The sequence below is a fragment of the Strongylocentrotus purpuratus genome, unplaced genomic scaffold (genome assembly GCF_000002235.5).
Source record: "Strongylocentrotus purpuratus isolate Spur 01 unplaced genomic scaffold, Spur_5.0 spur5_scaffold_12, whole genome shotgun sequence".
Lineage (NCBI taxonomy): Eukaryota > Metazoa > Echinodermata > Echinoidea > Camarodonta > Strongylocentrotidae > Strongylocentrotus > Strongylocentrotus purpuratus.
The window spans coordinates 13,581,611-13,608,923 of NW_022145597.1; the positions used below are offsets into that span (position 1 = coordinate 13,581,611).

At 38.5% G+C, this 27,313-nt stretch overlaps 5 protein-coding genes across 7 annotated transcripts in view; 1 reads left to right on the plus strand and 4 right to left on the minus strand.

The window, feature by feature from the left end:
• Positions 1 to 740, minus strand: part of LOC594444 (sodium/hydrogen exchanger 6) — a 32,722-nt gene extending 31,982 nt beyond the window's left edge. For both annotated transcript variants that reach the window (XM_030981857.1, XM_011683173.2), the window contains exon 1: positions 402 to 740. In XM_030981857.1, the coding sequence (XP_030837717.1) occupies positions 402 to 696 (295 nt within the window). In that variant the 5' untranslated portion in view covers positions 697 to 740. The remainder of the gene's footprint in view (positions 1 to 401) is intronic.
• A 5,042-nt stretch (positions 741 to 5,782) lies between these two features.
• On the minus strand, positions 5,783 to 9,832 carry LOC588984 (putative lipoyltransferase 2, mitochondrial). Of its 2 annotated transcripts, none has more exons than XM_030981859.1 (4): positions 9,662 to 9,832; positions 8,145 to 8,354; positions 7,255 to 7,536; positions 5,783 to 6,294 (listed from the first exon to the last, which is right to left on the minus strand). In XM_030981859.1, the coding sequence occupies exons 2-4, from the start codon at positions 8,326 to 8,328 to the stop codon at positions 6,038 to 6,040; spliced, it is 723 nt and encodes a 240-aa protein (XP_030837719.1). In that variant the 5' UTR covers positions 8,329 to 8,354; positions 9,662 to 9,832; the 3' UTR covers positions 5,783 to 6,037. The 2 variants fall into 2 exon arrangements, with proteins under 2 accessions (XP_030837719.1, XP_793736.2); XM_788643.5 differs by having other exon boundaries at positions 9,656 to 9,832.
• A 1-nt stretch (position 9,833) lies between these two features.
• On the plus strand, positions 9,834 to 19,435 carry LOC105446407. Its single transcript, XM_011683174.2, has 13 exons — positions 9,834 to 10,503; positions 12,051 to 12,233; positions 12,827 to 13,146; positions 13,476 to 13,672; positions 14,148 to 14,418; positions 14,778 to 15,170; positions 15,507 to 15,758; positions 16,232 to 16,369; positions 16,703 to 16,961; positions 17,371 to 17,652; positions 18,016 to 18,243; positions 18,808 to 18,939; positions 19,074 to 19,435. The coding sequence occupies exons 1-13, from the start codon at positions 10,206 to 10,208 to the stop codon at positions 19,433 to 19,435; spliced, it is 3,315 nt and encodes a 1,104-aa protein (XP_011681476.2). The 5' UTR covers positions 9,834 to 10,205.
• Positions 19,057 to 22,124, minus strand: LOC105439942 (probable Werner syndrome ATP-dependent helicase homolog 1). The gene is made up of 4 exons (XM_030981858.1): positions 22,023 to 22,124; positions 21,385 to 21,555; positions 20,318 to 20,434; positions 19,057 to 19,976 (listed from the first exon to the last, which is right to left on the minus strand). Exons 2-4 carry the CDS (start codon positions 21,486 to 21,488, stop codon positions 19,463 to 19,465), a joined length of 735 nt encoding a protein of 244 aa, XP_030837718.1. The 5' UTR covers positions 21,489 to 21,555; positions 22,023 to 22,124; the 3' UTR covers positions 19,057 to 19,462.
• LOC115922471 (probable ATP-dependent DNA helicase RecS) lies at positions 22,048 to 25,423 on the minus strand. The gene is made up of 3 exons (XM_030981375.1): positions 24,754 to 25,423; positions 23,191 to 23,341; positions 22,048 to 22,151 (listed from the first exon to the last, which is right to left on the minus strand). Exons 1-3 carry the CDS (start codon positions 24,931 to 24,933, stop codon positions 22,048 to 22,050), a joined length of 435 nt encoding a protein of 144 aa, XP_030837235.1. The 5' UTR covers positions 24,934 to 25,423.
• Between the last annotated feature and the right edge of the window lie 1,890 nt (positions 25,424 to 27,313).

Here is a 27,313-nt window from a genome sequence, read left to right on the forward strand (position 1 = left end):
CAGACTAAAAGTCTGCGGCAGGTCTGCGGCAGATCTGCGGCAGGTCTGCGGCAGGTCTGCGGCATACTTTTCACTTTCCTATGGGAAGGGGCACGTCTCATGATGATGTTTTCAAATGATCACATTTCATTAAAAATGACTCAAATGATATTATCTAATTCCTGTTATTTTGCATTCCAGGGCCCGGCCGTCTTGTAAAGAGTTGCGATTTATCCAAATCAATCATAAGTTTGCAGTCTCCTAATCCTATCTCGACTCTACGACTTAATCTCTTTTATACACATAGATCTATAGGCCTAGTTGCGAATAATATCGATTTTAATTAAAGACTAAATCTAGGCCCAGAAATCCCTTGGCTTTCACCTTTTGCACCTAGCTCCAATCCAGCATCATTCACTTACCATAGATCATCGCCAGTCCAGTTTCGTGCATAAACCTGAACCGGTGATGTTTGAATAGCCATGTTGTGAGGATGGTTATCACCAACAAGATCAAAAACAACAACAAATTCAGCGAGTCCTGACGATGTTGTTTCTCCACAACCTTCTCAGCAACTTCGCCTGGATCATCTACCTCGCAACTCCCGGGGCTAAGGGTCGTCGACTGAGATCGTCCATGATCCACCCACAACAAAATGTTCACGGCTGTAAGAATCCATCGAATCCAGCGGCACCGGCTGACACTGAAAGTGGCCATGTTTTCCCCGCGAGCCGAAAGGAGGATCCACCTTCTTCGCAAATGGAAACGTGTTTACTTCCGGTATTTCATAATCGATCACAAATAGACAGACGGCAATCTATCCCTTTTTTCCCATTAATATTCTATAATTTAGATATTTTTGTTCATAAAAGATAGTCAAAGAATAAAAAATAATGTTAAAAATATTATTATTTAAAAATGATGCAAATAAGTGTCAATTTTGAATCTTAGTTTTAAATATGAAAGCGTAAAGCATTTTAACCTGAAATAGATAACTTTCTTTTAGAATTAACATTAAATATATATATATTTTGTTTTTGTTGAAAAGAAAATAGGGTTGATTGTTAAGCCCGCGCCTTTCCAACATTCCCGGCCCCTGGAATAAAAAAAAATTATTAAAACTAATTTATGTTTATTACGCATATGTTCATCACAAATTTATAGTCATAACCTGATGAGGGAAAGGAAAACTTTCCATTGTAGACCGTGGTCCTACAACACATATTTCTTTCGAGAGGGAGATATTATATATAGACAAGTGGCCGCGAAGACAGATTTGTCTGTAAATAAATAAATAAATGAATAAATAAGAGGCGAAGAGTTTATCTAATTCAATGCCGGATTTTAACACACACAGCCGCGATTGACTACATCAAATTGTTTCGAATTCTAAAGATTTCCAAAATGCCATAGTTACAGTGACCGGAGCACCATGCATCATCTCTTGACGTATTACAAACGCTGTTTTAATTTTTTTTCAACATGTGATTCTTTCAACAATCCTTAATAGCCTAATGTAGACCCTGAATTATTCCAACTTATCCGTAAATTGTATTAACCTGCCTTTATCAGTGTTTATTTTCAGACTAATTCTCCGTCCCTCTACCCCCTCCTTCCCCCCCTCTCTCTCTCTCTCTCTCTCTCTCTCTCTTTCTCTCTCTTTTCTCTCACTCACTTAATTCACACAATTTTCAACGATATACAAAATATTGGCCACACGCAGAGAATGTTCAATTCCATGAAGTAGGCCATATAGAATTCAATGCCTAATTCCATGGTATTTAGCTAGTTTAGAAGAAGCATAAAATCCTGGTAAGAATAATAAGCAGTGTACGGGGTTGAACCCCCCCCCCTCCCCCGTTTAGAGCCCCAATTACTTTAGCAAAAAAGTGAAATTACAACTCGTCACCTTTTTAAAAATTGTTTTCGTGTTGTATCTCAAAGTTTGAGGATATGTTTCTAACATTTCATTTCAATTTATAAATAAATAAAGTGTATTAGGAAGAAGAAAGAGGAGGAATAGGAAGAAGAAGAAGAACAAAGAACAATGTAACAAACACAAATTAATATCCTTTTTTTTTTATCAGCCCTTTGGCTTTAGTATATTAGCCTATGGTGGCGAAAGAGAGGATAGGGAGGGAGGGAGGGAGGGAGGGAGAGAGAGAAAATTAGATAGTAAAAGGTTAATGTTTTGATGGGCAGGCCGGGGTATATTATGTATACAATTGATTTGGTTTATCTTCTTTTTTCTGAGCCAGATTGGAAGAATGGAATGGAATTAGGATGGATAAATGCGCTATATTAATCTCATGTATTATTATGTTTATTTATCTTTCTTCTCAGCCAGATTGGAAAACTGGGTTTCGCCGGTGGACCGTGCCCCGCCCCTTCGGCTCATACACCTAATATGATCCATCAATATAATGGTTTTTATCTTTTCATTCCCGAGACGATATGATGCCCTTAGATCCCAATTAACCTCATTTTTCTTCCTCACACCGCTTGCAGTCTCAAGTTTAGTTCATCCAGGGACATGAATGATTAGGCTACATAGCCCTTTGAAGATTAATAAAAAGAAGAAAAATGATACCAACGAATAGTCCGTCGGGATGCACTCAAACCAAAGAGCCAATTTTATGCTTTGGTCTGAGTGCAACCCCCTTCAAAACCAGCTATATCATGTTATTGCTACGAAGGGCTATCTATCCGTATGTATTATCTCGGTTTGTATGTTTGATGCTGTTGGGTTTACACTGCAGTCACTGCTACTACTGCTATGTTCAGACTGCCCACTCAGACTGAAGGGGGCGTGACCAAGATAAGCTGTAATCGATCCCAAATGCACAGACTGGTCATGTTGATTATCTATGTTATCATGGTCAAACCTAACCACGCGTTATATCCGTAGCATTATATAAATATGATATAATTAACACATTGAACTTCAATTTAAATGCATCTGTTCTTAGTTTGATTGGCATAACCAGAGCATGAGGTTGGCGTTAATTATTGATTTTTAGCCTAAATTTACCTCAGAAAATTCCTTAAAGAAGATATGACTTTTGAAGTGCATTAGGAAACTATCATTCATGTTATTCTTCCTTTTTCTCTCAAAGTCCCCTCTCCCTTTCTTTCTCTTTCACCTCGCGATCATCCCGTCCCCTCTTGGGTCTCTTCACTCCTCTCTCCCTCCCTTCCCCTCCAATCTCTCTCTCTCTCTCTCTCTCTCTCACCCTCTTCCTCTCTCATTTGTTTTCTCTCCGACTCTCTTTCTTTTGGCACTATACACACCATGTATATATTCCCTTTTATTCTCATTAAGACAAGTACTAGAACTGTACTCAAAATATATTTATTAAAATGTAAGAAAAGACAGCGATATCTTTAATGAACGAGCGCATTAATTTAAAAGAAACCCTAAAGTGGGGGATATGTTACTTTTTCCTCTTTAGCACAGAATGAGGTGAACTATAATTTCCATTTATCTTTCAATCTCACATACAAAAATAGTGTTGAATAATATTATAATAATACTATTACATTCATAAAGTGCCTTTTCATTAAATACAAAGCTCATAAATGAATGCAATGAAAATTACATCTTTTTATATTTAACTTCTTCAAATGATATTACCCAATTCATACTATCAAAATATGTGTAGAAAGAAGTCATAAAACATCATAGCACCAATGAAAAAATACAACTTAATGTATCTATATCCAAAGTCCTGGTATAAAAGTGTCAACTATACTTCCTCGAAAGTATGACTCTTATGTGCTCCATATCCAATGTGTAAACAATTTGTTACTGTATCAGGATTACTTTCAATCTTAAAATGTCAACAAAAGTCAACCTTGCGCAAGTCTAAAGAAGGAAGTTTATTTCCCTCTTCAAAAAGAAATGATTTGAGCAAAGGCTTAACTTGTACAAGTATCATAAAATAACATTTCTGTATATTATAAAGACATATTCCCATGATATATGTGACAGACAAATGTACATGTATGCAAAGAAATAGTGTGATATGACCACGACAGCAAAATACATCACAAATTGCGCTGATTAATTATGAACAGGATTTTACCTGACTGGATTGAAATGGATTCACTTAAAGATATAGACCGGTTGTGGTAAAATTGCAGTTCAAGGGTTTTGGGTGCAAAATATCAATTCAACGTTGTTTAAATATTGCCTTCCGAGGTTTAGATGGCAATACTTCAACCTAAATTTGCAAAAAAGCAGAAATATATGCCCAAATGTTCAATGTTGAAGTGAATTTGCGATATCTTTCCAGGCCGGATCGATATGACAAGTTACCAAATATATCAATTAGAAGGCGGTTTGTGAAATTTGTATCATCACATATTAGTCAAAACATATTCTTTCACATGATTGGTAATAAGAGCTTCCATTTCATTTTTTGAGAGAGGGGCGTTTCCAAAAGTGGTCTATACCTTTAATCTATAATTTTATGATCATAAAATATTTTAAGAACAAAATTATCAATATTTAATGATACTCTGTACATTTTATTAAAATTACTATTTCCATTTAAAAACAAATGTATCACACACACTGGAAAGATAACCAAATCAGAATTTAAAAATTACAATTTTGCATAGAGAGTCTCAGAGATCTACCCCACTACCTGAAATCCTTTTTATTCTAACTTTCCATGCACTCCTCGATTAAACTCAAGCAGTCGATTTTCAAACCGTTTGCTAAAGGGCAAATATTTAACCGATTCACTCACAGACGAACCAGGATTTTCAAAAAAAAAGATATACACCATTAAAAGTGGAAAAGGAATATTGCACAAAAGTCTTGAAGAGCTGCCTGAAATTAGTGTTTTCAATTGACATTCAAAATTTTGAAATGCCCAATTGTAGGGCCTTGTTTCACAAAAACTTGATATCAATAACAAATGCTAAATTTCTCTGACAAATTTTCTCTCAGCCAATCAAATGCCACGATTTCAGTCTTTTTCAGAAGCTTATGATGGTTACCATAACTTGTTATTGATAACAATTTTTATGAAACGGCCTAGATGTCTCGATGAAAGGACTAGGAACAACATCAGCCACTATATAGAACTTGAATGTTTTCCATCATGATACACAGAGCTGACATTCTAACTCTTCACTCAATTGCCCAGAATTTACTGAAAGGCCTCCAAATCAGATGTAAGATGTTGCACAGAAAGTTAGAAGATCTGACAGAAAAAGTCAGAGATCTTTGTTATTCTACATTTCATTATCATTGTTGATACCATTTAACACACTCCCCGAACATCATTGATGAGTTCATATACATCGTAGAAGCTGTTCAATAAAGAACTGTATTAGGGACTTTTAGATGTGCATGTCAACAGCTTTGACTGCAACGTGTGACGTCATTTTAAGGCAATGCGCATGCGTTACGTCGTCTCAGTCGGCGATCGAGAATGCGTCAACCTTGATTTTCCTAAATCTAGTACATGCATGTTGATATTTATATAGCGCCTTTACATGCTCAAGGTACTAGTATGCCCCGTGCGCATAATACAGTTCCTCAGGTAGACAAAGAAACATCCCTTCCCTGCTATAATATGTAAAAATGTGTAGAACAGGTGTCACATGCATATTCACCTGTTCTACACATTTTTACATAATAGCAGTGAAGCCTTCGATGTTCTTTTGTTGAGGGTAGAATGAGAAACAGTATATTTTGTCCTCTTTCTTTGTCCGTGATGTTCATAGTGTTACTTCCTGCATGCATGTATATCGTCGAGTGCAATCTAAAAGATTTCTAATTGTAGTCAGCATGGGCAGTTAAGTACGTTGACACGCATGATCAGTCGGCGTTCGTCGTGTTCTCGTCCACTCAATCTAAAAGTCCCTATTAACGCCTCAGCTGCAACATCAACGGTCAACATCTTTTGTGGTAGCTCACAATCAACCTACCAGTTCATGCATTCCTCGATCACCACCAATCTGATTTTCAAACTGTTTCTGAAAGGACTCTGAAAAGGGCTCAAAAGCATCATCAACGGTCAACGTCTTTTGGGTGACTTCATCATCATTCCACGGTTTCCACCATTTCAAGTACTCCTCGATCATCATCGATGAGCTTGCATTCTAACTGTTCACTAAAGGAATTTAGAAAGGGTTCTATTGCATCCTCAACAGTGACTGTTCTGTCTTTGACCTCCTTAGTCAAGGAAGTGACCCCTTTCCCCTCAATCCCACAAGGCACTATGTGGTTGAACCATCGCAGGTCTGTGTTGCAGTTCAGGGCAAGGCCATGGCTGGTTATGTACCTGGTGCAGTGGATACCTGAGAAAGTGAAAATGGGAATAATATGAAAGAAAAAAATGGACAATCTTGATTTAATTCCTAAATATGAAATAATACAGGATATCTGAGAAAGTAAAAAAAATGAAATAATATGGCAAATCAAAAGAATATTCTCGAATTACCTGCCGAGTATGAAATAATAAAGGGACGACTCAGAAAGTGAAAATGGAAATAATACAGGGATACTGTACATGAGAAAGTGAAAAATAGAAACAATATAGATAAAAAGGACGTTCTTGACTTGAATTAATTCCTCAATATGAAATAATAAATGGATACATGAGAAAGAGAAGAATAGAATTATATGACAAATCAAAATAAATTTGTTGAGCTGATTCTGAAAACAATGAAAATAAAAGGAAACAAATGTTATAACAATAATTAAAAGGGACATAATGTGACAATTGACATATAAAAGATTTCCTGGTTGTTTGTTTCAAATAAAAGCATTGAAAAATACAAGATGAAAAGGTAGCTGGTTAAATCAATAGGCAGGTGAGTATTGGGAAAGATGCTATGAATATAATAATAATAATAATATTTATGATTTAAATAGCGCTGGTATACAAATACAGTTTCTTAGCGCTTTACAAAACAAATGAAATGAAAAGTATGGTTAAACTAAATATGTAATAAGGATCAACAAGAAACGTGAAATGAACATTGCACTTAATTTGGACGAATATAAATGTCTATACGTACAGAGTGAGTGAGACAGAGAGAGAGAGAGAGAGAGTAAGAGAAACAGAAAGAGAGAGAGGAAGATAAATATGTTTATAGAGTGACAGAGAGAGAGAGAGAGGTGGAAAGGGGAATAATTGTGGGAAAAGGATATACAGAGTTAGAAAATAATTCCAATAGATCAATCTACACAAATCAAGATCATGATCAAGAGAGAGAGAGATAAACCAAACACATACAAATTTAGAAGCCACCTACCGATGGCAGCAATTTTGCTGTCACCCACCCACACGCCTGTGTGAGGAGAGCACTGTCCCTCTACACCAAACCTCCCGCACGTCTTGATGACTGTGTCTTCCAGCTGCTTGACGTACCATCGGACGCTCTTCTTGTAATGGGTCAGGTCCAGGATGGGATAGGCTACGAGTTGGCCTGGACCATGGAACGTGATCAGTCCTCCCCTTTCGGTCCGGAAGAAGTCGGCCCCGAGAGCCTTGAGCCTCTCTTCGTCTGCAGACGTGTAGCCTTTGGTTCGAATACCTGTATGAAATAGAGTTTGATAATATCATTACTAATAATAGGCATTTGTATTGCGTCACCCATCTAGAACTGCTATTCAGAAGTACACAAGGAAAAAATAGATAAGAAATATAAGTTCAAATACATTATCATTATTATTATTATAATTATAATCATTTTTGTCATTATCATTATTATCGTTATTATTATAATTATTAGCCACTGGAGACAACTGGTCTTTGAAGAAATAATACTTACATGACCTTGTGTATAATTTGTGACATCTATCTATCTATTCATTATAACTATCTACAAATATCTACCAGTATATATTTTGAGAGATACATAAGTACATAAGTATATGTATCTCATTTGGTCATTTTTATCTTCAATGCAAACAAATGCATACATGTTCCCAGAGTTATTTTAGAGTCTATAAAAGTAAATTTAGATTGTTCTGAAGGGAAGTTTTATTATTGAGTTTAAAAACAGCCTTTTAAAGAGTTTCCAAGAGCTCACTTTAGACTTTTAATGTATCATTGATTGACTATGTAACATTTTTATTTAACATTTTATAGGCAATGGAAAAGATTGTGACATGATCCCTTTCAGCATGTATACACATTTACCTATTGTATAGACTGGATTGTGTGTGCAGAGAAGAAGCAAATCTTGAGTTTTCTTATGAGCTTCACCTCCACCTGTCTTCAGTAAATCCAGCTGCCATCTAACCAGTCTATGCTGTAGCTCCCATGCCCTTCTGTATTGCATATGACCCAAGTTGAGGACGGATACCAGTCTCCTAGCAGCCATGGCTGCAGATCATGTTTCTGTCGATGCTGGAGGAGAAAGAAGAGGCAAGGAGTCATGGGAATGAATGTAAAATGTGCAAATAAAATAAACACATTGCTCGTGCAACTGCTGAGGCATGCAAGTCTGCAACCTCAGTAAACAGCTTTAAAGCCAGATTTGACAAACACTGGAAGAAGGAGCAATATAATTCACCCTTCTCCCAGTAGACACTCCAATTATGACATTCCTGATATGACCCAGGAAGCAAGATACAGCTGTAAACTGACTATGGTGCAAGAGCCGGAAGCTGGTACACCCCACTCCAGCAAAGCATAGAGAGTCAATGCTAAAGCGTATTGACCTCTAGCACTGCATACATGCTGTGAGGCAGGGACCTAGAAGTCTATACACAAATATACACACCACACAATATCGCATAGACTGTACACAATCATGTCCATGCAGCTGTAAGCAAAGTTTGACACTAGACTTACAATTTTAATTTTTAAATTATTCTTTTTAACATCAGTAAGTTGAAAAAAAATGTATTTTACTGCTATTTAGGTGTCATCAATTGTCACTAAAGTACCAATTTTGAGTGAAATCAGTTGAGTTTTGTACAGTGGTGTTTGAAATGTTGAGAATCAAAAGCACAGCTTTTACTACACAGCCAGGATAGTGATGCTCCTATGTGTGGTACACCCCCCCCCCCCCCTGACGTTAGACGGTGACCTGAAAGCTTGAAAGCTGCATGGAGATGGCTTTCTTCCAGAAGCTAGAAAAACATCAGAATAATTGGGAGAATTAATGGAATCCATTTGGTTTTTGTATTACTAGACTATAGTATTAGAGTATGGATGATCCCATTTTCATTTCCATACAATTCCTTCAATCAATCTCTCATATATATGTCTTTGATCAAGTATATTTTTCAGGCTGTTTGGGCTGATGATCTTGTCCCTTTAAAACTCTCAGTCTCAGCGAACTCTGTGCTGCGCCCTTAGTAATACTAGATCTAGACCCTAGTAGTAGACTCTAGTATACGAAGGCGAATTCTGAACTTCCCAAACTGAAACTCCCTGCACTTGTGAACTTGTCCCTTTTTACACTATTAGTAGATCTAGGCTATTATCTTTATTTTATAATTCCACAGGGGCGATTTTTAATTTTGCAATCGCCCCGGTAAGCAATCTGACGGAGGCGATTATGAAGGTCGCCCTCCGCCCCCGTGTATTTTGAGCCTCGGTGCCCTAGGCCTAGGTCGACTTTTCCAAGCCCAATTACTCTAAAAACCAGCACAGACAAGTACGTATGGGACTGTATAGTAAGAAATTACCAATTTACTTACACGTACGTACGTATACGTTGCTCGTTGGCGTGAAATTTAAGTCTATTCAAGAGCTTGAAATTGGGATTTTGGTTTGAATAAATAAGACAATTCTAAGATTTCCAAACGTCGAATAAGGATGCCCTTTATAACTGCAAAATGTAGTGGTAATCTACGCTGATTTGGGCAAAACATAGCCTGACCAGACGCCGTGCGTAGCACGGCGTCTGACCTCCTCCCATACCGCCAGTACAGTGAACGGCCAATTCTAGAATTTCTACATTTAAAAAAAAACATTTTAAATTAACGCAATTAATTATTTTGGAACTATACTCACATTTGGCTATGCCACGTTGCTGTGCGCATCCATTGTCATCTTTCTTGATATCTGATAGTGAGGTTTTACTGATTTAATGCAACAAATTAACCTAAAACTTGGTCCTTGGTGATCGCACTAAAATTCCAAAATAGTAGCTTCACGAAACATACGTATTGCGCATGCGCAACCGGAAGTGCGAGCACGTGTGCGTTCAATGTGTTACGGAAAGCTTGTCGTCTGCTGCAGGCTAAAATGGAGGGAACTATTTCTTCTTGCATCAATTGTAAACAAAATTTTACACCAAAAAACAAAGGCTTTTATCGTCATCAAGTCAAAACAACCACCTCGCCAAGAACATTCACGGCTATTTTTAGGAAGCCACCTTCGTTTTATGAACTGAATGTTTTTATTTGTAGACGGTGCTACAGGTTCCTCGTCAGTCAAACAAGGCCAGTACAGAGTAGGAAAAGGACCGCCCGACGGACGCTGCATCAAGCCGGATCCCCTGGACAAAGTCCTCAACGAGTACATGAAGAGTCGGAGGAATATGGTAGGAATCCAGATCTGCCCAAATCCGGCATCTCCTCAAAACATGATCCGATTATTAATGTCTATTTTGCTCTCGACCACCCCTCCCCCATGAATTCTAGTATGGCACTATATACAGCTAAATTTAATTGGACCCTTTCATCAGTACACCACTCTTCCAAACCCATGCTTAGTTTTTATTCTGACAAACAACCAAACAAAGATAATAATTTCAAACAGGGTCCAAATCATGTAGGCCTACTTTAATATATTTACCTAAATTTCTTATGCTGGAAAAATTTTAGGATTTTAATTGTTCTAAGGAAATGGTGCACAGGTGATGGGCAACGAGCATCACGCCTCAATTATGATTTTTTGTGTTTGTTTTTGTTTTTGTTTGGGGGGGGGGGGATAAATTGAGTTGGCTAGGGCTATGATGATCATACGAAACAGTGTCGGAAAGAATAATGTTGAAGTGCAGTGTTATTGTGAGACAATTTCAGAAAAATTAATCTAAAATTATTTAATATTCTACTCGATATCTTATTAATCCATGTTCATTGATCCGTGTTCATGATTTGCCCATGGTCAATATCGGGGCGAGGGAGCGATTGAAGCGGCTGAGTGGGAGGGGGGGGGGGGGGGGGGTGGGGGAGGATGGAAATGGAGGGAAGAGGTGTCCCGTTCCCACGGTAGGGACACTGAAAAAAAAATGAACATACCCTACGCAGTATATAGAATACTTCAAATTTATTTCCTGAATAATCAAAGTGTATCCCCATTGTCAAAGTTTTATGATTGGGCGGTTGGTCTTTAAAATAACGACATATACAGACAAACCGAATACTGAACAGACTATAGGGGTCTGAAATCATTGCGAGCGAGTGCAACGAGAGAGCATAAAATTTGTATATTTCTGAGTAAAAGATAAGGCATTCTTTAAGTTGGTTTATAAATTCAAATCGGATATTTTTTATATTATGAGGAGGCGGGTGCATTGCCTTATGAATAAAGATTTATAAACACAAACCGAGAACTCACCCTGTCCAAAAAGCCTAATAGTGCTAGCGAGCGCATCGAGCGAGCCGATATTTCACGTACTTCTGCATAGGAAACAGGGAATTACTTTTTATATTGGGTTACCGAATCAGAAAATTCTTATGCAATTACGAAACCTGTCCTTCTATTTTACATTTTTGTACCTGCAACGAATTTGTGAAGGTATTAATATAACAAATTTATATGAAAGTTAAGAAGAAAAAGAAAAGAATGCTCATGTACCACAAATATCTAGCATGAGGCTTACATGTTTACAGCCCCTCTATCGGGAATACTGCGTGCTGGCGAGTGAGAGAGCAAGAGCCTTTTTTGAAGGGGGGGGGGGGGGGTTGCATCAAAATTCTGAATTTTTAAACCCCCAAACATTAAATCATTTGATGTTATGCTATTTGAAACATAACATATAATCTTTAAAAATATTTTGAAGTTTTTAACTAATTAAGGATATGGTCCGTGTTCCGTTTCTCATTCATTTATTCATTTATGATTTCATTTCTCCACTTTTGCCAGAACATTCATCACCTGGACTTTCAACTCCAGCTGCAAAGCGACCCGCGCATTTTCCGACGCCTGACCTCCATGCACCAAGACCTAACGGATCCGTGGAGGAAGCGCAGGACACTCCGCATGAATCATGTCTTCTTGTGCAACATGACCATGATTACACGCCCTCGCGAGAAATACTGAGGCCAGGTATTTTCTTTCTATAACCACCTCTGCAAAACCCGTTCCTCTTTCCTGAATCTGGTTCGCAAAAATATAATTCGTTCAAAATGTGCAAAACGATAGGTATATATCTTATAGAGGGGTCTCTATAATTATACCGGCCCAAATAATCTGAATTATATTTCTCCCGATTCATTATTTCTGTAGCATCTCTTTCCCCGGAAGAACGGTTAATGGAATGGAAAGTTACTCAAATAAGTGTTACACATTTGCAAGTTGCCATCTGCGCAAAATTTATCTCGTCAAATAACTCTAGGGCTCACAAAGTTTTAGATCCAAGTACATTCCCGTTCAGGATTGATAAGCAACACTGTAACATACATCCAAATACATAACCGTTCAGGATTGAGAAGTAAAACTGCATGCAACATACATTTCTCTTTTTTTTTCTTGTTTCTTAATAATTACATGAACATTAAACACTTTATAAGCAATATCGAAATATTCCACAATGAAGTTTTGACACGGGAGTATTCGTATTCATCAAGATTAGCTTGAGCACATCGTATGTCTCACAGAAAAATAAACTATTATTAAAGCTTCTCTTCCTCAACTCAAAGGTGACGGTGAATTCGCAGAAGGAGAAAGATGTATATCGTCACCAAATGATCAAGTAGATGCTCACGTGCAGACAAACCTTCCGCCATCATCGCCATCATCATCTCTTCTAGACGCAGAACCATCAATGAGCATTGAACTCAACGATGAGCTTCCGTCTCTCTTTCCTGAATCTGGTTCGAGACCAACCACTGCAAAGGAGAGGGCTGTAGCGAGTGTCGAAAATTCGCAATATCGCCTCGCATTCAGACAATTATGTGGGAATTATCCAGCAGCAAAGAAGGCACTGTTACAGGTCACGCAAGAGATGATCCGGGAAGAAGTAAGAAATTTTATTATAGGCTAGAGGGTGGGGGCACGGTCTATGCCTTTATGGATTAGTGTATATGTAATTCTAAAGAAATTGATACCAGTATCATCGATTTTGGTTGAACAATTTTCCTTCTACGCTTCTAGAGCGAGACGATATTATTTTATGAAATTAACGATTTTCAGGCAAGTCATGAGTCGGGAAAACGTTTCAATTTCTACGTTATTTAACTATTTGACTAAATTAGAAACCAAACATATGCTTTACAATTTAACTACAATAACGACGTGGTATTCGCATGTCTTTAGTCAATTTAAAGTATGATTGATTGTATTTATCAGGTGAAAGCCATTAAGCGATCCGGAAGCGCCTTGAGCCAGCCAGTGACAATTGGAAATGTCGCAGAATTCAGCTGGGAGGATCTTGTAGAGGACACCGAGAAGATTATGCCACTCTCAATCAGTTGCATCTCGGCAATGATGCCTTCGGTCAAAGGGGCCAAGAGAGGAAGAACAAAAGGAAAGAAAGGCTCTCGGAGGTACAACATGTAGTACTGATAAGTGATAACCTGAATACATTTCACACTGATCATAGTTATGTACTTTGGGGGATAAAGCGGGGTCATTGAAAAGTAAGAGAGATTGTGGGCGCTTTCCTTCACATAAGAAATTATAAATTAACATTACACAGATAAACTAAACACATGCAAAAGGACAATTTAGTGTCGCACAATACGTAATTATGTAAATATATGATTTTGTGGCATTAAGATAGAGACGGGAGAAGTTAGAGGAACTCAACAACTGAATTAATATTTCGAATCTGATAGCCTTAATTGGCAGTCCGAGGTTTTGTGTGTCATGTTATTGGACTTTTTTTTGGGGGGGGGGGGGGGAGGGTACAACAACCAAATTCTGTTTCCCAAGCAATAATTTGCGGTGAAAAGTACTTTATACGCTTCTTATAAGAAAGATAATAACGTAAACGATCTTATTTTTCTTATCCATTAAAAGGGGACTATCCGATAAAGAGGCAAAGGAAATCATCGACCGCAGAATGGGAATTATACTAGCCATGGCATTATACACCCACTCGCCACGCAGCTTCCAATTTGTCCAGGCGACCATGGGAATAGAACTGTGGCGCCAAGGAGTGTCCCAGAAAGTCTTCCGGACGCTCAATCACAGTGGCATCACCATGGGAGCAGAGCGCGTCAGGTTCCATGTCGATAGAATGGCGGAAAATCATGACCAACAACTTAAAGAGTGGAAGTGTACAATTGAGGTGAAGAAATATAGGGTGTACTTGAGTCATACACCATTTTGAATATTCACAGTAATTAACAAAATTATGTACATCCATACTAGTCGTCTACTATGTTCTTTTTTCTGAAAGTTGTTCGTATTAAAATCTATAAAGCTCTTTATTCCCACAGCTCGTCCCCTTAGTAAGAACTTGGCAGTATCGAGATATAGTTTGAGGAAATGACCGCTTCCTCTTGTAGCAATGTATGACTTTTTTTTTACTCTAGATAACACGAAAACACTAAAAAAAAAAATCGGTGTTTCCTTCTCAATTAATATTATGCTGAAATGAATTGACATGTGGATAATACGAAATCCCTCTCTCCCTAAATTGATCAGGAAGCGCCGAGCATGACAATACGTCGGAAGCTAAAGTTCATTACCGGTCCTCCTACATTTGGACTCTGTATTGACAACGTGCAGAAGGGATGTGAAGCAAAACATCAAGGCAGAACACATAGCAACAAATTCCTCCTTCAGACGATGTGCTACGCGGCAAGGGACAGGGTGCCAGCTTCTTCGTCATCCTCGACAGTGAGCGATGCAGAGGACTTAGACCCGTTTAGCTTCTTGCCCTCACCGGAAGTCTTCAACCGCCAGCGAATGCGCTTAGTAGATGTGGTATCGAACATCATGGGGAGGCATATGGGCTTTTTAGAGAGCTTATCTCCTGACCTTCCCATCACACAAGAACACGCACAAACAGCTGCCATGGCTAAGAAGTCTGAAATGGTGAGAATTTGACCAGGGGTGCAGCTATAGAGGCCTTATTCAATATACAACTCACAGTCTTTTTTTAATTTGTTTGTTTTAACTTGAATCTGAATTATAGTGCCCGATTTGAGTACTTCAAATTGTATGCCTTAGTTGTTTATCCAGTACCAACTTGACAAATTAAATGTTCACTTCGCGTTGATAATGTAATATCTAATGATTAGAAGTATAACTTTAAACTACCTTCATACTGAGAGAAACCAGGAAAATAGTGGGCATACTGCTATAAGTTCAGATTATATTATCAAAGAAAAATAGATGTTGACATTCAGATAATAATTACCTATAATACAGGTAACAATTGGAGTTGTGAACGCCAATCCTAGTACCACGCAGGGGACAATTTCAGTCCTGGAGCGCCTCCAGACCTATGTGCCTGTTACCGAAGGAACACCAACACAGACCCTCGTCAGTGGCGACGGGCTGACAATCGAACGCATATTACACGCCCAGAGAGCGCGAAGTAACGGGGAACGATGGGAGGACAGACTCGACGCATTCTTTGCAACACCTCAGGAGTTCCACAAGGAGATCCTCCTATTGCAGGTCAGTTTGAAAGGAAGAACATTCTCACTGGTGCAGCCCAATATAATTCTTAAGTGAGATGATATTCGAGTCTAAAAGTCATGTTATCATCTTAATTGGAGGGTTAATAGCATGGGCGTCATGCCCCCCCCCCCCTCCCACGGTCTTGTTAAAATAATGCCTACATGGACCACAGTAAATACGTGTTGGCAAATTACAATTGATCAAATAAAAGAGTTTTCACCGTCTTATATGACCTTTTATGCTCTGTGTCTCAAAACGTGAATGACAATGTCGATTAGGAAAAATTATATTGCAGTTCAATAAAAAGATAGGGTTAGGTGTCAAATTCTCTTCATTTGTCGATTAATCAAAACAGGACGTGTAAATTGCAAAGTCAGAGCCAGAAACTGAAATGATCGCTTGTAAATGATATCATTGAAAAATATGTCATAAATCACGTTATTCAGATATATTGCCAATCTTTATAATAGGACTCGAACAATGTGTTCTTCAGAGGTCAAAGTATTTCTGCACGAGGAACACTTGCACAACTGAAATGCGACTTCAATCACCATTCCTTCAAAAAAGACGTGATGCAAAATGTTCAGCATGTCTGGGATATGTACGAGGTAAGCCGTATTTGTGTGAGTGTGTGTATGTGTGTGTGCGTGTGTGTGTGTGTGTGTGTGTGCGTTTGTTGCTTTTGCTTGTGTTCATGTGAAGGGGGGAGGGGTGTTGATGAATTTCCCTCAAGTAACTGAAATTGGAGAAAGACGTTTCAAAATGTGGATTGGAATGGCGACAATTATTCAAGATTAAAGCTTATACTGACAAAAATGATGATGGAAATGTCAGTAAAAGGAGAAAGGGGGGGGGGGGGTTACGATGTTTTGATAGTTTAAGAATGATCCCAGCATAACTTAAAAGTCACATTATAATAATCATTTTTATAATTTATGCAGTTCGTGACCGAGGCGTACACTCTCCTTTGTGCATTGAAGTTCTGTGGAACGTCATCCCTAAACGACATCCCTGATAGTTTCCCTGCTAAAGGAACGACAGAGGAACAACTCCAATGGGTAAAGAGTGTGGCACAACAAGTTGTGGACTACATATACCAGGAGCCCGATAAGTCATCAGTTCAAGTAGCTGCAGAAGCATACAAGAATGAGGCCTCTGAAGGAACAGATGATGCACTAGGCTATTGCCTCTGCAAATCTGGTAGGCATGTCCATCAGTACCAGTATCTATTCTTTTGCACTTTTAACTGAATATGCTCCCGTTTCATTATATGATAAAAGCTTCCAAAATCAAGTGACAATTAATGCCATACCTAATGGTAAATAAGTTACAAGCTGAATTGTACACTATATCGATTTTTTTCCAAAGCCATTACTAACATAATTATCTTAAACTGCATTTTAAACCTCCCAAATTCGTTTTGGAGACGGGCGTTGCATTTTAAAAGTGGACAATAGAAGAAAAAGAAGATATCCTTCAAACACATATCACTCTATCAGTTAGGGGATGAATTTAATAATGTTTTCTCTAACTTCTGTTGAAAGAAAATTGAGTTGTATTCGACAAGACTGATACATGTTTTTCCAACCTTTTAAAATAATTAATACAGAAAAGAATGACGACATGGTGCTGTGTTGCAGTTCAACATGTCACAAGGCTTGGTTTCACCTTAGTTGTGTTGGGTTGACAGCTGCTCCAGACAAAGAGAAAGACTGGTATTGCAGCGCCGACTGTGAGAGTGGTCCGAGTTACATCTACTGTGTGTGCCAGCGGAAAGTCGATCCAGAGGGCAACACAAACATGGCGCAGTGCGCATTGAAAGGAAACTGCAGGGGTCATGAATGGTATCACCACAGATGCATTGGTCTTCAGTTGACTGATCTCTTACCCGGTAAGAATATTGTAATTGTTCATAGTTACAAGGTTTCAGGAATATTATAAATACACAATTTCAAATATTAACATTTTAGCAAGTTTGGATAACCCACTAAATAGAACTAATCCTGCAACGTTTGGTGTCCCTATCTGGATAAAACTCTACCAGAATCTGCGATATGCAAGCCAAAACTCTATTCGTGGACTATATATTCCATATTCCCATTTTTTCCATGGATGTCAAAAGTCTAGTTGATGAGGTTCGATCATAAATTATACAAGCATCTTATTAGCCCTAACCGTACCTTAGAATAAGAAGAGGGAACAAATTTTCACAAATCCATTAGTTCCAATGCATTCCATATATATATCTTCGCAGAGAAGTGGTATTGCAGTGAAGAATGCGCCCTTGATTCTCAAAACGACGACCATGTGCTGAACCACAGTAGAGCTCTCGTTCTGGAAGGATTGCGACATCTAGCCAGGAGAGCAGCAGTTCGGGCTGGAAATGGACCAGTCATGGTTGAAGACTGGAAAATCGATCTCATAACTTTCTGGTCAAAGAGACACCCAAAGTACCTCATCAATGCCCACTACTTTTTAGCATGTGAGTCTGGAATTTGAAGACTTATAAGATTTTACATTGATAAGATATTCATTTGACTCGATGCGAGAATAACTGACAGGACAAGACTTCATGACACTCACGATAAACTTATTATTATGTGCCAAAAATATATTCTGTGTGCCACATCATCACATCATCTTTTAGACCCACTTCCACTTGAAATGCACATAGAATACGTCCGTTTCATTTGTGATTAGGTGTACTAGACAACGAATCCTCCAGGATGTGCATATTGTGAGTTTGGGGATAAACAGATTAAGCATTGTTTAAGAGATAGGAGATTTGTGCCATTTGCCGAAAGAAGGACGCTGGCAAACACACAATTAATAAAGTGTATACTGATGAACGGTCATAATGATGGCATGTGCATTCAAACTAATAGTGACCTAGCTAGTTAACGTTAAAGGGATGGTGCCCATGCGATCCTTTGAACATCATGAAATGATCCTCGAACGAGGGGTTTGAAAAGTAGAAAGTATTTCCTTGGTCATGTTGGTGAAATGTTGGTTTTAGATTTCGCAAATTGTTTTTTCATGGCATCAGGTATCGGTGGATTTGCTCCTTCTGACATCAGGAACAATTTGATCTGGAACAGAGTCATCAATGTCACTGGCAAGCCCGGAGGAAACATAGGGATGGACCTTGGTACTGAGCACATTAACATGGACTACAACGGTATGTCAGTTGCAATGTTTGACGCATTTTGCGTTGTGCGTAGGTGACGTGATATGCAATTATAAATCAAGGTTGATTTGATCTTCTCAACAATTATATTTTAACTGTTTTTTTTTCTGTATCAATTTTTGCAGGTATGATCGACTTCGCTCATGGAAATGTGACTGAGAAACACGCGCAGAGATGTGCCAAGATGTCAGGACCATTTGGTAGGTACCTGGATATCATGTTCAGTGATGCCGGGATCGTCTCCATGAAGACGCCAACTAGGAAGAAAGCAGAGGATGTATACAAACAAGATGTTGCATTGTTTGTGGATGAGAACGATGGATTTGGACTGTTTGAATACTTGCCCTTCAGACAACACAAAGGCTTTGAAGGGTTCGACCATAAAGAGGTGTTGCGAAATCCAAAGAACCTTGGTAAAAAGCTGAAAGCACTTTCTACGAGAATGGATGCACAGCGTCGCAGTGTTAAATTGTGCACTGACTCATAGAAATGGATACATGCTATGGGTCCCGTATTACTTAGCACTGTCGCAAACTGAGCAGCATGACATCACCTGTACATTGTCCTTTTCCATGCCATGCACGAAGAGCGTGTTCAACACCGATTTCCGGATGCAGCGGGATGATTGGACAAGGTCCCTCATGTCTTCATCAACCCATCTCTTGTTGACTGAAAAGGGTGGCAGATACATAATGGCTTTTCCGGGTCTTCCATCCCTCGCGCATCGGCCTGTTTCTTGCCAATAGCAGAGGACATCACTAGGGCATCCCCAGTGGATAACCTGATCAATGTCGGCGATGTCGACACCCAAACCGAATGCTATTGTTGCTACAACGCAGCGCAGCTTAGAACCTTCGGTGGAAAAGTTACGACATATTCGTTCCTGACTCTTTGAGTCCGTTGATGCGTGGTACATTTCGATCAGTCTACTTTCCACACTGCAAGACTGCCCTGGTCCTGGAGCATGGGCGGACTCGGCGAGGCTTTCGTTGAGCCATGTGTAGAGTTCAGCAACGTGGTCGATTTGTCTGAAAGAACAATACTTAGTGACATTATTAAGGATATTGAAGCTAATCCACGTGTGCCTCTTTTAAGATCCAGTCAACAATAGTGAAAGTGATATAAATTGTAACTGAACGGAAAACCGTTTATTGAGCAAAGTAACGATTAACCGTAACTCCTTATGAAATTGACCCCTTATAATGTGAACATAATTCTTTATATTGCAAAACGTTAAACGTAAGAATGAACGCATCGCTGTCATAAAGATTCGCCTAAAGTTTTGACATACTAGTTAATTGAAAATGAAAACCTTCATAAAACTTAATTCCGTAAGAAAAATGAAAATTGCGTTTTAAAATTTATTTACCGTGCATAAATGATGGTTTTTGCAGCATCGACACCCTTCTCCTTTAATTCATCCAAGTACCATCCAATGGCTTCAAACTTGTCCTTCACCGGAACCACTGATAGATGAATGTTTGGTCTGTGGATAGAACAATTAAAGGTACATGAACTCAGTCATATCCACAGAGCTATTCATATATTCCTTAAAAGTCTCCTTACACACAAGATTTCATTAAATGTCCGTATGTAGCCTAATAGTTTATGACATTATGACTCTCTGCTGTAGACAATTAATGTGCCTCAACTGATAACGAGTATTACACAGGTTTCTGTCCGATTTAAAGTTCTGTCAATTCCCTTATGATTCATTTATGATATTCAAAAGGGCCTATCCGAGTAATTATGAAACCCTGGACCCTGTGGTATAAAAGCTGATATCAAACCCAATTCAGCAACTCAAACATAAGTCTCGAAATTCGCGATTTTGATTGGCTAATACCCTGATACCGGACTCATGTTTGAATTCCTAACAAACAAAACAAAATATAACAAATAAATAAATTAAATGAAAGAGAATAATAACAATGAAAGTAACAACAATAATAGTCATCGACATCATAATAATGATAATTAAAAAATAATAATAATAATAATAATAACAACAATAAAAATAATAATAATCTAATGTTAATAAATGCATAAATAAATACATAAAGATATTGACTGCATTTTACTGATATTTTGTATCATGCAGAATGTAGATTTGCGAGCGCGCAAGTTCTCCTTCCGCCCCCTGTTGAACCCTGTCCCTATTAAAATCTTTGATATACCCCTGATCACTCTTAACCATATTTATTATTTATAAATGTTCCTAGTCGCAACCCTGCAGGGCTGTATTCTTATTTTGTTTTTGCTGTCTGATTTTCATTTTCCTTTAAGATTTCTCACATAATTATTATTACAATAAGGGAAGAGAAGTTCAGTAGTAGATACTATGTATGTATACTATGATCATGATCAATTGACTTGAAGAAATCATTAATAATGATCATTCACATTAACTGCTTATGATGATAAGGTATAACCAACCTGTTGGGAATAGCGGCGAATATTTCTACTTCTTCCCTGCGGAGATTCAGGTTTTGAAGTATTTCTGTGACCATTCTGTTTGTTGCCGTGGCTGTAAGAAGCATTATAGGGCATGCCAGCCTGGATGTCAAAGATGTGGTCCGGAGGTACTCCTCCCTGAATGTAAGACCCCTGTAAGATGAACACAAATGATTGGTAAAATTGACTCGTTTGACCTATTTACCTATCAGTGAATGTTGTGAATTTGATAATGTGTAATTATGGTTTATAATTAGTGTCTTCATGTGAAAGTGCACATCCCACTGTGCATGAGTGAAGTAAACTGAGCTCAGAAAACGTAGCTCCTTGTTAATATTTATGAAAATGACATTGGTGCAGAGTATATGTATAGGCCTTCATTATGTAAACGATGAAGAGGAAATACCTATTTTGTCTTATATGAATATGTCACATTTTGAAGGCGCATTTTGCAAACTCGCTTGCTGTTTAAGACTTTCACGCAGCTTCATAATGCAGAGCTATCTTGAATGGGCCCATGTAATCACATGATTAGCAGAAACAAAAGTGATAAGCTTTTAAAAGACATGTATTTTGTATGATAATGGCTTGAAATATATAAATAATTTTCAAGAACATGCCATTTTGTAAAGCAGTGAACCTCATCTAGCACCAGCAACGAAATCCTGTTTTGAAACTTCCGCACCCATTGCCACCACTTAGGGGACAGGATGGCCTCCGGGGAAGGTCTGTCCCTCCATTCATCAGGTCTGTTTAATAAATGAAGAAATAACAGGAACGTTGTGATCGATGCATTCATGTCAAATTCTATCGAGTGCATTCTGTATATAAACACGTGAAATAATCACATCCCACATCTATTCCACTTGTATTTCTTATCAACAGATACAACAAGAACTATATTGATATCGGGTGTACATAGAGGACAACGCCATGCGTTTTACATCTGTGGTGTTAATTCAACACCCAATGGTGTTATTCTAACATTTTTGGTGTTATGTCCAAACTCTAAGGTAGTAATTTTAATACCTGAAGGTGTAGTCCTCTACTAAAACCGACTGGTGTCAATTTTAACACCCCAGTTTTTACAGTGTATGTCGTCTATCTATTTTATTGTACATCGGATTTGATGTTTTGCATTATCACTTCAATAATAATAATGTTATACACTATTACCATATATTTAACCATAACTGTGGCAAGAAGAAGCACTATTTGTTGTGATGTAAATTATGGTAATGCTATTACGCCCTACCTATACAAGTGATGACGATCCTTAATGTATAATTTTATTGCATCATTTGGGTAAAGAATTTTCTACCGAGGAGAATGATACTAATTAGATCTTTGAATTTGATTGAGTAGTGTTGATTCATGTCGTTTCTTTAAATAAAGTCATTTTCAAATTTCGAATGTTCGGGGGGAGCCCATTGATGCATGCAAACAAAAGAAAAACTGAAATCGGAAAACGGACGCATGTTACACGCCATTCCCGACACAAGTACTCCTATATATTGGTCGCTAAAAGCATGCGAAATTTGAAAATGATTGTATTAAAAGAAACGGGCATAGAATCAAAATTACTGAACCATTTACAACAATCTTGGCATCATTCTCTTTGGTCTTTGGTAGAAAATGATTTATCCAATAATGTAAAACCAAATATGTAGCTTTTGAATTAAGGCAAGCATACTGAAAAATCTTCGTTCCACTTTATTTCTGGGACACCTGGTATAATCCGCTGTATGACCCACAACGTGTAAAATCTCTCGTTGCTGTTTGAATTACCGTTTTCAGTCTCCCTGTCCATGTCATGACCTGAATGGCCAAGAATGGCCGCAGTTCTGATGCCAAGATTCTTCCATCTGCGCACCTGGTCCAGCATTAGACTTTTAAGCGGACTTACTACGAGGGTTATGTGTGTTTTCTGTGGATTCAGCTGTAAAAAAAAAAAAAAAGAAGAAGATTAATGCATGCACAGGTTTTAGTTTATCATACATTTGTAAAGGTAACTATATAACTGTGTTTGTTAGTTATATATTTTAGACAGTGAATATGAATGTTATTAGTTTCTTCAATTTTCTTTTTGGTTAAATATAATCATATTCACTATGCTGCAGGATGGGAATGGGGAGGGGGGGGGGGGGGGGCTGGTCCCACCAATCTTATTTTATTGATTATTATTATATCTTTAAGTGATCATTTTAAGACCGATTGTGATTGGGACAAAACCAGTACATTTTCCAGCAGCTCTGCCTAATTTTGAAACCTTAATTTTATATTTTATTTTCATTCATTTATGTGTGTTATTGTTTGTTTTTTTGTATTTGTTTTTGTTTTTTGTTTTTTTTGGCTGGTCTTGCATCCACATAATTATGGGAAGTATGCCGTTCCGTTCCTTATTTGGGCCTGGTATCTCATTGCATGATCAGACGGACTTTTTAAGGCCCGCTATCCGATGAATGTATACTGTATGCATGCAAATAAAATAATGATCTGAAATTAGACCAGCATGAATGAATCTCGATCGTCTCATTCCTTTTTGCATTCATGTAAAATGAGTGGGTCGGGAGCACCTAACCCGTGGCGTGCATATACTTATGACACATTTGGAAAAGATTGTGGAGGTTGTATAACTCCCCCCGGGGGGGGGGGGGGGGGGACTGTTATTTTGACGGGGGTGTGCCGCTACCAATTCCAAAACGGAGGGGGGGGGGGGGCTAAGGAGCGGCAAAGAAGATCAAAACGATGGCCTTGAGAACGGCCTCCCCCAAAAAACAACTACAACAACACAAAATGAGAGTTTACTTTACACCCCTTTACACCCATGACAGAGCCTTATTCCATCAGGATACGTGCAAGAGACCCACCTCTCCGACAAGCAAACGAACAAACTAACAAAAACCTTGTTGTTCAACTTGTTGGTGATTTTTTTTTCTTCAAAAAATAAATAAGTGAGGTGGAGAGGTAGGTAAAAACCAACAAACGACTCCAAAACAAACTGACAAGAAAAATGAAAGGTCTCACATCGACTAAAACACCAAAAAGTCGCATATAATCTTAAAAATACAAGTTAAACCTCAAATCGTATATAGGAGGGGGGACATTTGATATTTTGTCCCCCTCTAAAAAAATCATGAAACACTGGCAAAAAAAAAAAAAAAAAAAAAAAAAGGTCAAACATACCCCTAGTTTGTATATATACGGCAATGCCTTAATATTAACTTATACAAAATCATATTAAACGGCGCTTGTTTTCTGTTGCATGTTCCATTCAAGAAAGCTGATTAACAAAAAATATTAAGACAATAAAAAAAACGACAGCTACATTTAAAAACACAATATGCCTACTTTGTTCAAAAGTGGTGCGTGGAGGGCATAAATCAAACTTTTTCCGTATCCAGTGGGAAGGATCCCCATGGTGTGATTTCCTTTGGCAGCGCTTATGAGCATGGACTCCTGTTTTTGTTTCAGTACAAAAGTACTTCCGAGCACATCATCCACAACTTCTTTGAGCATTCTCGTTTCCATGGCAGTTTCTACGTACGCTGAATAATTTCTGCCTGAATCATGAATGAATCTGGGCGATTACGCTATAAATTTACATTGCACACAGTATAGACGTCGCGTCGTCTGCTACAGCAGTTGCTTCCGCGCGTGCTACTCGGGCGATCTCGTCACGTGACTTGACCTTCACAGAGTTGCGATTACCTTCCGGTTCATATACAGCGATTACATGAGATCGAGCCCCATAGGACTGCACACAACTTTGTTCGCTGTGTGAAGGACTTTACTGATAAAAAGGCAGGATTAGGTGAGTTTTTAACATTTTTATTTAAAAATAAATAGAGCTGCATGAAGCTCATGTAATACCGAACACCCAGAACACACTCCCAAGGTGATAAAGGTTATGATAGAATAGATATTCGTGTCGTCGGCAAATGTGTAGGGGGCTCAGCGGCTTTTTGGAGCAAGCGGGGTACATCCCCGAGCTTCGCTCGGGGATGTGTATATTTAGGCAAAACATTGACCTAAAGGGGGCGCTGTAGCAAAGTATGAGTTGGGTTAAAGTGGAAATTCAAAGAAAATCATAAATATGTCAACTGTATCACTATAAACTGGTAAGCTAACAGATGGCCATCGTTCGAGTTTTAGGTCAACTACATATCGGGTGATTTATAAAAAAAAATACAAATACAACAACTTCCATAGCATCTGGGATATACAAGAGATTCGCCAGAAAAATAACGATGTTTTAATGACGTCACATAATAGACCAATACGTGCCTTCACGGTTGTTTCATCGCAAAGCATGCCGGGACATAATTCTAGTCCATTTTCACCTTCGCCGTGATCAGCTGTCCTGTTGCAAACAACGGGATTCGTATCGAATCAACATCATAATCTTGTACATAGTCCGCTATTCTGCAGTGATTTTCTTCCAATCCAGTATCATTTGTACGGTAAGAAAACCAAAGTTTGTGGTTATTCATGTTTATGACTAATAAAGCTGATAATACGACGTAATGAGAGTGGGCCGAGATCCAACTTTAGTAAATGTGGGCCTAGATCTAGTCCCGTATGTTCAAATGTGTGTGCATTTTAAGTAGACTGATTGTCTTTTAAGCTGCTTAAGTACACTCGTCTCGTGTTTTAGGTAGAAATGTACAGTAATATGAGATTTATGTCTCATGAAATATGAATAGACTTTCTAGAGCCTATAATTTATAATGGAATAGGGTCTACTAGAATGGCCGACAGTTAGGCCTAGAAAGTGATTGCAATTAGAAATTATAAATGTAAGAAAGTAAACAGAGGCCATGCCATGAAAACGATAGATTTTCTCGATCTGGATCTGAATATAATAGTCTGATATCAATGAGCTCTACTTGAGGATCTACATGACGGGGGCGTACGGAGGATTTTTTCGAGGGGGGGGGGGGCCGGGGGGTAAAATTTGAAAATCACGCAGTCAATTTCACAACGACTCGGCCAGCCGGTGAAGAAGCCGGGGGTGGTAAGAGCACCTTTTTTTTTCCTTCTTTTTTTCCCCGAAAATATGAAATTTGGGAGACCGATATTTTGTTCAGTTGGTGGGGGGTAAGGTCACCTTTTTTGGGTCACCCTTTAGCACAAAAAATGTTTAATTTATTTTTGTTATTAAAAAAGTGAGGGGGGGGGGGGGTTCCTCAAAAACACACACACACATAGTCTAAACAAAATTGGAGGAGAGGGGGGGGGGGGTTCAACCCCCGAAACTCCCTCCCCCCTGCATACATGTCTGCTACATGATCTAGTGTTGAAGAAGTGATGAGGGTTCTTTGGTCACAAACTTAAATTTGATTTTCTTTTCCCTTTTATTTATCAGTTGCAGCATCATCGAACACTATGACCCATGAATCAGAAGATAACGTAGATGCTACGAGAGAGCTCATTTCACAATGGACAACAGAAGTGTTACGTGACTTTCTACAAGGAGGGGACTCAAGCTTGGAAATCGGGTACTGTTCAGCCATCCGAGGTAGAGATAAACTGGACGATGGATGGAGAGGGGGCGGGGGGGGGGGGGGGGGAGAAAGGCATGCAGACTGCAGAGCTGGTCGTCTACTATGTATAGAGACATTTGTGTGTACCTAGTAGATAAGGGCCCTCCATCACTAGAGGGAAGAATGAGAGACTACAAAGAGGGAAAGGCATTTAGTTATTTTGCCAGTTTCTGGTTAGGGAGATATTTTTTTCATCTCGTCTATTAATATTTCATGAGACATAAATCTCATATTACTGTAGATCTACATTTCTACCTAAAACACGAGACGAATGTACTTAAGCAGCTTAAAAGACAATCAGTCTACTTAAAATGCACACACATTTGAACATACGGGACTAGATCTAGGCCTACATTTACTAAAGT

Excerpts from the sequence above, each read along its gene's own strand:
- LOC105446407 (XM_011683174.2), top strand. The coding sequence starts at position 10,206 with ATGGAGGGAACTATTTCTTCTTGCATCAATTGTAAACAAAATTTTACA. Across the intron at positions 13,147-13,475 it reads AAGAGATGATCCGGGAAGAA|GTGAAAGCCATTAAGCGATC; the intron begins GTAAGAAATTTT and ends TGTATTTATCAG. Across the intron at positions 16,962-17,370 it reads CTATTGCCTCTGCAAATCTG|AAAAGAATGACGACATGGTG; the intron begins GTAGGCATGTCC and ends TAATTAATACAG.
- LOC105439942 (XM_030981858.1), bottom strand. The coding sequence starts at position 21,488 with ATGCTTCTTACAGCCACGGCAACAAACAGAATGGTCACAGAAATACTT. Across the intron at positions 20,435-21,384 it reads TTCGCCGCTATTCCCAACAG|ACCAAACATTCATCTATCAG; the intron begins GTTGGTTATACC and ends TTCTATCCACAG. Across the intron at positions 19,977-20,317 it reads AAAACCATCATTTATGCACG|ACAAATCGACCACGTTGCTG; the intron begins GTAAATAAATTT and ends TTGTTCTTTCAG.
- LOC588984 (XM_030981859.1), bottom strand. The coding sequence starts at position 8,328 with ATGGCTGCTAGGAGACTGGTATCCGTCCTCAACTTGGGTCATATGCAA. Across the intron at positions 7,537-8,144 it reads CAATCCAGTCTATACAATAG|GTATTCGAACCAAAGGCTAC; the intron begins GTAAATGTGTAT and ends TATTTCATACAG. Across the intron at positions 6,295-7,254 it reads CAGCAAAATTGCTGCCATCG|GTATCCACTGCACCAGGTAC; the intron begins GTAGGTGGCTTC and ends TCACTTTCTCAG.
- LOC115922471 (XM_030981375.1), bottom strand. The coding sequence starts at position 24,933 with ATGGAAACGAGAATGCTCAAAGAAGTTGTGGATGATGTGCTCGGAAGT. Across the intron at positions 23,342-24,753 it reads ACGCACCACTTTTGAACAAA|CTGAATCCACAGAAAACACA; the intron begins GTAGGCATATTG and ends TTTTTTTTACAG. Across the intron at positions 22,152-23,190 it reads GGACAGGGAGACTGAAAACG|ACCTGATGAATGGAGGGACA; the intron begins GTAATTCAAACA and ends TTTATTAAACAG.